This window comes from Sander lucioperca, chromosome 19 (genome assembly GCF_008315115.2).
Source record: "Sander lucioperca isolate FBNREF2018 chromosome 19, SLUC_FBN_1.2, whole genome shotgun sequence".
Lineage (NCBI taxonomy): Eukaryota > Metazoa > Chordata > Actinopteri > Perciformes > Percidae > Sander > Sander lucioperca.
The window spans coordinates 20397671-20408844 of record NC_050191.1 but is presented as its reverse complement, the minus strand read 5'-3'; the positions used below and the strand labels follow the sequence as shown (position 1 = coordinate 20408844).

Sequence of the window (11174 nt, the reverse complement as noted above, 5' to 3'; positions counted from 1 at the left end):
AGCTTTGCGACTTAACAAATAACCACCATAACAATGAAGAAAAACATTCTAAACGACCATTAAATATCCATATATCATTTATTATTTCTTTATAAACTTGTATTTAGGATGGTAAAAATGCAGTCTTCTCAACAATCTTGACCAGCGTTTCATTTTAGACAAATTGTGAGTAGTGTGGGTGTCGATGTGTGAATGCAGGAAACAGTTATCGTTTCCTTTTTGACTTCATACACTACATGCAGACGTATTGGGAGATCAATTCTCAATAGTTCTAACAACAAGCACATACTGTGGAACTGAACAAATGGACTTTAGAGGGGAAAAACTGCATGTGGCAAAATCAGAAGTTTCTAATTTTGTTTTGATAAATACTGTAGGGCCTAACCATGGCTTCATTTGTCAGATTTAGGTCCAACTGAGCAGAAAGGTGTAGGCAGGGATCAAAGTTGGATTTTTGGTGAGTGGGTGGAAATTCTCATAACAGCCACACGCCACAGCCACACACGCACGCACGCCCTGCCTCAGCTAACTTGAGGCTTAATAAACTAAAAAAAAAAAAAGGCAGATGTGGGATGAGAGGAACTATTGAGCTACCAACCACTAGAATAAAATCTAAGCCTGTTGATGGGAAAATATCCCACCAACGTACAGTACATCTTCAAAACTGTTCTTTTCCTTCCACTGGACTGTATACATCCTACAGATCAGGCTATGCTTGGAGACATGTCTGTATGCATTTTTAAACAGAATCTGCATCAGGGCTGAGGATTTGGTGAGAGCTTAGTGGCTTTATCTATCCAGAACAGCTTTTTCATGGATTCCTGTAAACCACTTAACAGGTATCTGTTCTCATTCTACTGACTTCATTACATTTTAGCACTGTTACTAATGCTGAAAGAACATGAATTAATCTCTCTCAGTGAATTGCAGGTATGAAAAGGTACAGAACCGACATATTAACTAAACAAATAACCAATTAATGGAAAAGGTAATGCAAGATTTGTTCACTCAAGTATCTGAAAAAAGGTGCCTAAAATTAAAGTCTGCAAAATGATCAGAAAAAAAACATGCAAAACCATGACTTGCTTTACCAACTAGACCGGGTCTAGCAAATAAAAGTATTTTAATTCACATTTTCCTGCCCGATTTTTTTTTCAAAATAATGCGCTAAACTAGGATTGAGGCAGTTCCACTTAGAGCGATTTTCTCAACAAGAGAAATAGGAAGAAACTAAAGCACATATTATATTCCAACTCTTTTGACTATGATGATTAGTCAAATCCAAAAAGCCTTTAATCTTGCAAGCAAAAGGCTATTTCCATGGTGAGGACACAGGTGCTTCTGGCAGTATCCTGAGTCACAGACTAGCAAGTCCCAAGTCCTGTGTTCTGTAGCATTGTCGGTAAACACCCCCCGTGTCTTTCTTCAGCCCAGGACCAGCATATATTTTAAATGGAGAAAGGGAGATGTGAGACTGCACAGTTTAGCAGCCACCTCAGTCTTCTTTTAGCATGTGGAGTAGGAGAGGTACTCAAACTAGCAGGTATTCAGCTAGTAAGCACCAGCTGCTCCATTGGGCGGCTGGCAGAGCCTCTTGTCTGTCTTATACTGCCCTCGCTCCGTCTGGCTTCCTCTCACTGCTGCTCCTCTTCCTCCTGGGCCGGGCCCTGGGCTTGTGTTTCTCCCTGTCCCTGGGGCTCGGCCTGGGCTGGGGACTGTTCCTGAGGCGGTCTAGGAGGGGGCGCTGGGGCAGGGACCGGTGGACGAGGGGGAACTATGATTTGGTGTTGGCGTTGCCTGTAGGCGATGACTGTGCCTAACAATAGGGCGATGACGGTCATGAGGTAGAGGTCCCACTCCGGGCCCAGAAGCTGGTCCAGGTCCACCTGAGAAATCAGGTCCTTTAACTAACAGGAGCCAAAGCCAAATGGAGAGAGAGGATGGAAGACAAAGACGCATATGATTAATTTCAGTTCCCCCTGATGATGTAGCTTTCTACTTGGTTGTATTATAGGTTTGACTTTCAAAGCCAAATTGTCACAGCTCCAGCTTGAGAATTTAAGACGAAGTACTTACATTAAAATCCTGCAGGTACTGCAGAGTGTAAACCAGGCCCAGCTTGCACAGGGCCATAAAAACTGGGACCTGGGCATCAGGACTGGCTTCAGCGGCCATGTCGTAGAAACGCTTGGCTAAATGGATGTCCTGCAGAAAGAACCACATGAAAAAAAAGTCTGACTCACAAATCAGTCCAGTGACTGCATTAGCTACACTCTGCATTCATAAATCAATGTGACTAAGTGGACACAAGTGAAATGCTAAGAGCAAGCTGATGTTTAAGAGTCACCAGTGGAACTCTGTGCCCACCTGTTTGATGCCCAGGCCTTTCTCATGCATGTAACCCAGGTTAAACATGGCCTGGGCACTGTGCTGCTGCTCTGATGCCAGCCTGTAGTGGATGACAGCGGTCTCATAGTCCACATCTGTCCCGTAGCCGTAGAAGTGGTAGTCCCCTAGTTTTATCCTGGCCACAGTGTAACCTGGGAATGAGAATTGTGTGTGTGAACTTTCATCCGAAGTAGCAGGTTTGGTTTTGAGCAGCCAAAGTCAACTAGTGTTCTTAATGTGAAGCAATCATAGATGCATTCCTGATTGAGAAGATAAGCTCAAAATAAATCTGGCACAGACGTAAAATGGATGAGGGACTGAGTGTGTATGGACTCACCTTGTGCTGCAGCTCTTGTCCAGTGGAGTAAAGCACGAGGGTAGGTTTCATTCTCACTGAAGATCTTTACTCCTTCTGTTTGTTACAATCCATACAAATACAAAAAGAAGATTCAAAGGTTAGGATGTTACTTCTCCCAAAGTTGGTAGTTTGTCAATACTTTTGGGAAATGTGCATAATAAAAACAGACAAGCATGTTTCCCTAAATTTGTTTCACTAAATCAATTTTGCTATTGTTTACCACGAAGTAAGCCAACCATGATTAAACAGTTTGCTAATAGAGACGTTAAGCCTAATGTAAACCCTAACTGTTTCATGGCATTTGGACCTGATGTGCTTTTCACTTAAACACACTTTCTTTCCACCCTGGCATGATACTAATGTCCCGGTTTTTCTTACTCTGGTCCAGAATGAAGGCCACGTTGCTCTGGGCCACCTCGTAGCCTTGCTCAGCCAGCAGCAGATACTGAACCAGCGCAGCGTCTGTCTCACCCTCCTTAAAGCTGCCGTAGGCCGTCATGAGACGATCTGACCAGCGACCACGTTCACACACGTTCTTGAAAAGCTGCAACGGAGATACAGACACACAGTGTGACAGACCAAAAAACTGGGTCTACAGTGGCGCACAATGTCGTCACAATCAGGGTGAAACAGGGTACCTCACCTCCACAGCAGTGTGGCAGGAGCGCATCACACCAGTACCAGTAGCATGCATCTGGGCCAAGTTGTAGAAAGCCAGGATGTGGCCAGCCTGTGAGGCCAGGTTGAAGAATTTAAGTGCCTGCTTGTAATCACGCTTCACGCCAATGCCATCTGAAGAACGACAGGAAGAAGAGAAAGACAAACACTGAATGGAGGAGAAAAGAAGTATTCTAGTCAACAACAGAAATGAAAATGATGTGAAGAAGGGCCAGTAAAAGAAAGATTATTCAAATCTTCAGATTCAGTAACAATATTTAAACAGACAGACAAGAAGGAAACAGGAACAGCTATGACAGGAGGCCAGGACACATTGTGTACCACAAGAACAAACCATGCACAAGACTCAGCTGTAAACACTCACTGTAATACATGGTGCCCAGCTGGAGTTGTCCGTCCACCCAGCCCTGCTCGGCTGCCTTCTGGAAGTATTTCAGTGCCAGCTCATAGTTCTGAAGACACAAAACACACACGTTTTAAATGACTGCTGTGATTCCAGCATGGGGACGCTCTGCTAGCTTGTTATCAACCTCGTAAACCAAACGACTTCACTGGGATTTAAATTTCACATTATTCCTAGTGCCAAAAACTGTATCTGCCAGGTTAGCAATACAGAGTAAACTGTACATTAAAATGGGTCTGAGAGAGTGCATCTTAAACTTAGACAGGATTTTAAAAAGGTGCAATGTGTAAACGTTTCTTACCACTGGGACACCTCTTCCATATAGGTAGGCCATGCCCAGGCCACTCTGTCCCACTGGATTACCCTGGATTTAAAAAAAGAAGCAACAAGTAAATAAAAAGGGTTGCATCCAAGAAATTAATGACAGTGAATGACACGTCAGCTAAGAGGTAAAAGTGTGTACAGTAACAGAATATCTCCAGAATATTTGGAGGGCTGCTTTCCCCTACAGGAATAACTGTAATGATAAACATCCAGACATACACACAAATATACATACAAACACTAAAGGGTAAATGACCAAGTCCACATAGAGATAAAGATAAAGACATTAGTCTACAGCTTTGTTCTTACCAAGTCAGAGGCCTTCTTAAAGTACTGCAGGGCTGTCTCGTTGTTCTGAGGGATATACTCGCTGCCTTCGGAGTACATCTGAAAAGGACAGAAGGATTCACAGCTCTTAGAAATCAAAACACTTGATGCACAGCCTCAAATACAAAGGCACTGCACCGCCCTCTGTTAAAACAGCAATGCCAAATCATTGGCTTCATTTCTTTTGGATCCAGTTTAGACCATCTCTTCTCACACCCCGAGGTTCTCACACAGTATGGGCGACATATTTTTAATATTTACAAACAGATAAGTGAAGCAGATGGGTAAAAATAATACTATTTAATTTTATAGGCAGGGGACCGTGTCCAGCAAGCTTGTCAGTATTAAAAAAAAAGAAAGAACTGTAATATAACTGTCTCATTACAAGCAACTAAATCACCACCGTTCCCACTAGGGGTGGGAATCACACGATACGATATCATCACGATACTTATGACACGATATGATATTATTGCGATTTTAAACATATTGCAATATTGTGCGATATATTGCAATGTATTACCTTTTTTCCAACTTCAAATTTTTCACAATTTCAAATGATGTCCCCAAAGGAACATTTTGTCAACATCTGTTTTATCTAAAAAGATACATGTCTCGGTTTGTTCATCTCACTTCAATTTTATTGCTGCAAAATGGGAGTGTCAAGCAGACAGGCTGACCAACACATATATCATAAAAGATCGATACTTGGCGTCTGTGTATCGATACAGTATTGCCACGAAAAATATTGTGATAGACAGACAGACAGACAGACAGACAGACAGACAGACAGACATCTCACCCACCTTGCCGAGGAAAGCCATAGCGTGTGTATTCCCTGCATTTGCAGCCTGGTTGAAGTAGTCATACGCCCTCTGTTGGATAGGAAGCATCAGAAATACGTTTACTAGTGCAAATTACAATCACAAAAATAAAATACTTGCATGAATCTTTGAAAAACAATAAGTCACCTGATGATTCTGTTCTACTCCACGTCCTCCATGCAGGTGAAGCTGACCTAAACCCACCTATCAGGGGAAACAAACAACCTAGTTAACTTCAATGACATACAATTAGTATTTTAAATATGAAAATCACATTTCAGATACTCTATACACTTTATTTAGATACATGTACTGTATAAGACACCTCATACTCTCAGTGCAGAAACAGGTTGTCATGAAAGAAAATGGTTGCTGCATGGAACAAAGGAACACATATTGCTGATGACACTAGTTTACCTGAGCCTGGACATCTCCTTTCTCAGCCAGAAACTGATAGTACTGGATCAAGTCCTCCTCCAACATCCCACTGGTAGATCCTGGGTTCTCCACCTCATCCAGCAGCCTGATCCTCTGCACCGCTGAGCCCCCTGTCAGGGACACGTCACTGGCCACTGGAGGTGGTAGCGTAGTGTAGAGTGAAAAAAAAGCAGATGGAAGAGAAATAGTTTTGATCAGGTTATTTGCCCAAGAAGAACCAGAACATCACACCTGAATGTAAAAAAAAAAAAAAAAATGCTCACCCTGATTTGCCACAAGCCTGTAGTGTGTTAGTGCTGACTCACAGCTCTGGGGAACACCCACACCTCCCCAGTATCTGTAGCCCTAAAAAAAACAATAAGAGGAAACGTCATTTTTTTTTATACTTAAGACATAACGTGACTGCGCATTGCTCCACTGACAGACAAATCAACTCACCAGGATCATATGAGCTACCAAGTTTCCACCCAGTGCGCCAAAGGTGTAGTAAACCAGGGCCTGACAGAGGATGTAGGCAATATGTGAATAATTGTTGGAAAAAGAGACAGACATTACATAGCATTATTTTCTCAGATGCTTTTGTCAAAAGTAACTTACAATAAGTACATTTACAGTAAAGACATAACTTCAGTCATACAGAATTTAAAAAAAAATAAAGTACCTTAGCCTGACTCGAGTTAACTCCAAGTCCTGCTGCGTACAGAAAGCCAAGAGCCTTTGGAAAAGTAAACAAAGCACAGTGTTACACAACTGATACTCTAAGCACAAATAAACAGCATATCTGATAAGATATCAGGCCAAAAGGGCTTTCAACACTTTTCTCAAGTAAACAGGTTAACATTTTGGATTAGATCTTCACCATCTGAGCTTTAGGCGAGCCCTCCATAGCAAGCTTCTCAAACATTTCTTTGGCCTTAGTGACATTCTGGTTCATGTAGTCCCCAAACAGCATGGCATACGCCACCTTCTCCATGGCTTTCTGGTGGCCTTTCTCTGATACTTTCAGCAGCTTTTCGTATAATCTGAAAATGGTTGGATAAGCAGAGGTGGCGTGAGTGAGATTGGCAAAGACAAAGGCATAATAAAAATGATGTGGGTACATAACAACAGTATTGACATGACAATCTAAAGCAAAGCAAGTCACATGGTAATAAAGCACACATAATAGATAAAGCCATACCAAAACTAAATGAACAATCAAATCAGGTTATTTTGTCTGCTAGATACACAAGAAGTTATACAAGTTTGAATTTGCTGTTTTTTTCAACAACAAAAAGACAGTAAGCTTGCAGGTCTTTAAGCAGCCCTGATGTTTGAAATGAAAAATGGAGAAAAGATCTAACATCGTTAATGTGGTTAAATAGATTAAGCAAAATTTTGTAATTTCTTTTCCCAAACAAAATCACGCAATCTTTGTCATAGCACCATTTTTTATAAACATATTCAAAGGCTTCTTGCAAAAATACAGGTGTCTTCAACACAGAAGATTTAAAAGCAGGTTGGTTGATAAAAAACAGTGAAATAAATCAGAAGAAAAAAAACTAACTCTTTCTTCTGGGCCCTCCTGGTGGTGGCATTGAGCATGCGCAGGACAGTCTGATACTGCTCGTCAAGTTCCTCTGCCTGCAGTCTCTGCTGTGCCTGCTCATCCGCTAAGGGAAAGAGAATGAGAGAATGCAGAGGAAATGAAACGCATAGTAATTCTGGAAATGAAACCATAATGCGCCCTCCGGGTGGATTCCATCATCAGTTTCAGTAGCTGTTGAGCTTTTGAAAGGGTTTGATTTTGATAAGGAAAAATATAAGTAAACAAATTCGACAACTATTTCTCTTTATTTTGGCTTCAAATAGGGCTGCACAATGTATCGGTTTTTTATCGTTATCGTGATAACTTGCACAATAAACACATCGCGAAAGGCTGCGACACATCGCGAGAGATCCTTGAATGTTGAAAGAAAATATCAGTAGAAAACTGCACTTTAAAATGTAACTGTTCTTTTGTATGCATTGTGTTGCATTTTATGTTCAATTCAATGTTCAAATTTGTTCAATGAAAGAATGATGGAAATACTGTTTTTAAGGGGGGGGGGTTAATTCAACAAGCATTTTTTGTAATTTAGCAGAATACTGAAAGCAGCAGAAGTGAGTAAACTTTAATATCTGTTTATTTATCGCAAGTAAAATTGTTATTGCAATATTCAACGTTATCCCATTTCACATATTTTCCTCCTATCGTGCAGCTCTAGCTCAAGACACTGAAGGTAGTTTATAGCTTTGTCATATTTGCTTTTGGTAAGTGTTCGCCTTATGACAAGCAGGGTATTAAGTTGAAGACTTACTCTCACAGAAACCCCACTTCTTCTCCTGGTCGTAGTCGTAGACTGTGGCGCACCACAGCCGTCCATCCCCCCGTCCATCAGTGGTACAGTCATAGTACTCCTTCCCCTGGAAGAGGAATGGGAAGATACAGGGCTCTCCGTGGTCTGTACCTCCATTCACCACAGGAACTGGGTAAAAAAACAATATAATTTAAATAGGTTATAGACTAAGCAAAAAATAAAGTGAAAATAACTGGATATAGTATGATTTGACCATGTCCATTGAGATCTCTGTTTTCAAACAACAGTCACGGATTTCCAACTTCATATTAAAGATACAAAGTCTTTTCATTCTAATAAATGTCAAGAAATGTCCATCGTAATACAAGCTCAATATTATACTTGTGCAAGACAGCCGCAGGAAAATTACTAACAATCCCACAACTAAAATGATGTAACAGAGTGCAAGAGGAGCCACAGGTGCAAGGCGCTGTTCATTTCTCATGGGCTTTATGTGTTTATCTAAACTGGTGCTACCCTGAAACCACACACGTCTTTGCTCAGAGTGAGCAAAACTCAAAACAGGTTAGCATGTCAAGACTTAACAAAGCTCACAAAATAAGACAAGACAGTCTTCATTCTCAAAAACAGATATGACCTAAGACAAGGTGAAATCCTAATGGGGAATTGAGGAGTCAGTAAAGTTACTGATAGACTATCACTGCTACAGGCCAGCCACATGAGCCATAAATGCTTATATAAGAGCTAAGATAAACTATGTTTTTGAACAACAAAATGTTGAAATTAGTTTACGATAGTCAGCTGTTATATTTGAAACTACAAAGTGCAAGGCTCAACCTGAAATCTCCCTTCATTACAAGGATGACCAGAGGCCCAGTAGCTCACCAACCCTTCTTAACACAGATAGGTGAAGCCTTACAGGATAAACGACAAAAAAAAAAATCAGCTATCATGCATAATAATGATATTTTAGGGGTGTCCACATGCAACTACATGCTGCTGAAGCCATATTTTCTAGTGTAAAGTCGCGTAGCTATTCCACTATTCCATCCATTACTGGCTTTAATTGGGCAGGCAAAACCACTCTACTCAAAAGTCTGCTACCACTGACAGAAAATATGCCAGCTTGTGATTTTTGTCTCACACAGACATTTGGAGACACACGCATACGACAAGAACCATGGCCAGAAAAAGCAGAGTGTGTTCAGTAGTTAAAACAGAGACGCTCAAAACTCAATTCATAACATTCAACATACTATGTTGTGTGTATGTTTAAGGATTTCAAGTAGCTGATTGGACTGAGTGCAAAGTTAACTAACTAACCAACCAGTTGTGATTCTTTTTTTCTGCCTGCACTGCATGAGGTTCATACAGCTCACAGTTTGAGCTACATTTTTAGTCCTTACCCTCTTTAGGTTTTTTCTCAACTGGGGGAGGCTGCTCCGGCAGGTCCTCCTTCTCTTCACCCTCCAGTCCATCCCCAGGTGACTGTTTCTCCTCTTCTGCCTGGGAGACTTCATGACCAGAGGTCACAGAGCCCCCAGCCACAATTCCTGATGCCAGACGGACGTCTTCTTCTTCAGAGTCTGAATCATGGTAAGACTGGAGCCATAGACAAGAAGTTATTGTAAAGGAACAGATGAAAGAGGGGAATCACATTGCATATCAAAATAGGTTGAATGATACAATTATATAAGGCAAAAGCTACAGATGTCTGTTACAGAACATTTGTAATATAGATTATTTGTAAACTTAACAGTGATTGTTATCTCTCAAAAGTCCTGCAACACTGTTATCTGCTCACTTCTTCTTTATTGCATTAGACAAATAACGGAAAAGAAACTTTTTGATTCCTCTGTACCTGAACAGCTCAAACTTGGGCTCAAACATTGCAATTTTTCTCATGCAATAAAGAAGACATTTAATGGGAGTCATTTGGAAAATAGAAATCACAATTTTTAGAGTCAGCACCTGAAGAAGCTAGATTAGGTTTTCTCACTGATACATTTAAACGTAACAGTGCCAAATTGTGATTAAGTACTTCCTCCTAAAATAAACTAAAACATCTGGTTAACATCAAGGTGAAGTACATATACAAGCCATATATTAGCCAATAGCTTGGATAGGCTTAAATCAACTGCTGTGGCGGTGTCAACATCTCATGTAGACAGATAATAACACACAGGGTAAGGCAGTACATGCCAGATGCAATCCATAAAACCCATAAGACACTGGGCAGCAGATAACATCCGGAGCAATTATACCAACAGCTGTTGGCATATTGGTCCGCTTTCAACCACATCTACATTTCTAACAGAAATCGTTCATCCTCAGAGTTTGATGTGCTAATTTCAAGACAAATATTAAATAGCTCATGAGGTACCTTTAACTCTGGTCCGTCATTGCCGTGTTGCTCTTCATCTGAAAAGTATTAATATGGCAGGAGTAAACAGAGTGTAAACTTGAGATGGACAAAGCTGCTCGCTAAATATAAACAGCAGCTTGCAACAGTTTAAGAAACGTAGACACTTATGTCCGCACAGACATTAGCTAGTTATATATTTTATACTTACCAGCTGTTATTCCTTTGACGAAGACTATCAGCAGAATGGTCAAAAAATAAAACTTCCTTGCAGTCTTTAAATACCTTTGATAGCCCATTGTTGTTGATGTTGACAAGCTAACAATCTGCTAGCTGTAGCTGCTGCTATTTCTATCACCAAACATCCAGTTACAGTTGAGTCACACTATGATGTTGCATAAATAAACTCACACACACGTTCAACAAAACGGAACAGTATCCTCTCTGGATAATAGTAGTTAGTTGATTTTGACTACTGTAGCTGTCAAACAAGCTAACACTAAGCTACGCTAGCAGGGTGAATGTCGTTTTACGTTAACGTTAGCTAACAAGCTAGCTAGTGTTAACGTTACATAGCCGCACAAAAGACCAACCAAACAGCTCAATACTTGCAAGAGACGCAACTGCTCGGTCTAAAAAATGGTTGCCTAATACCTCTTGGTATTTCAAAACTTCCGAGTTTAACACCGACATGCAAAAGCTTTCGACTTCGGTTTTTATACCAGGTTTGTAT

General features: G+C 40.8%; 1 protein-coding gene across 1 annotated transcript in view; it reads right to left on the bottom strand.

Moving 5' to 3' along the window:
• Window positions 1–59: 59 nt before the first annotated feature.
• sel1l (SEL1L adaptor subunit of ERAD E3 ubiquitin ligase) overlaps window positions 60–11174 on the bottom strand; it is an 11179-nt gene continuing 64 nt past the window's right edge. The window contains exons 1-21 of the mRNA XM_031321926.2: window positions 10653–11174; window positions 10463–10500; window positions 9486–9681; window positions 8080–8247; window positions 7287–7392; window positions 6600–6762; window positions 6402–6455; window positions 6179–6238; window positions 6004–6085; window positions 5720–5874; window positions 5450–5506; window positions 5285–5353; window positions 4461–4538; window positions 4129–4191; window positions 3789–3876; window positions 3390–3538; window positions 3125–3290; window positions 2726–2800; window positions 2368–2540; window positions 2077–2205; window positions 60–1907 (exon numbers count right to left, since the gene is read on the bottom strand). The exon at window positions 10653–11174 is cut by the window's right edge and continues 64 nt beyond it. Coding sequence (XP_031177786.1) covers window positions 1635–1907; window positions 2077–2205; window positions 2368–2540; window positions 2726–2800; window positions 3125–3290; window positions 3390–3538; window positions 3789–3876; window positions 4129–4191; window positions 4461–4538; window positions 5285–5353; window positions 5450–5506; window positions 5720–5874; window positions 6004–6085; window positions 6179–6238; window positions 6402–6455; window positions 6600–6762; window positions 7287–7392; window positions 8080–8247; window positions 9486–9681; window positions 10463–10500; window positions 10653–10740 — 2430 coding nt within the window. The 5' untranslated portion in view covers window positions 10741–11174 and the 3' untranslated portion in view covers window positions 60–1634. The remainder of the gene's footprint in view (window positions 1908–2076; window positions 2206–2367; window positions 2541–2725; window positions 2801–3124; window positions 3291–3389; window positions 3539–3788; window positions 3877–4128; window positions 4192–4460; window positions 4539–5284; window positions 5354–5449; window positions 5507–5719; window positions 5875–6003; window positions 6086–6178; window positions 6239–6401; window positions 6456–6599; window positions 6763–7286; window positions 7393–8079; window positions 8248–9485; window positions 9682–10462; window positions 10501–10652) is intronic.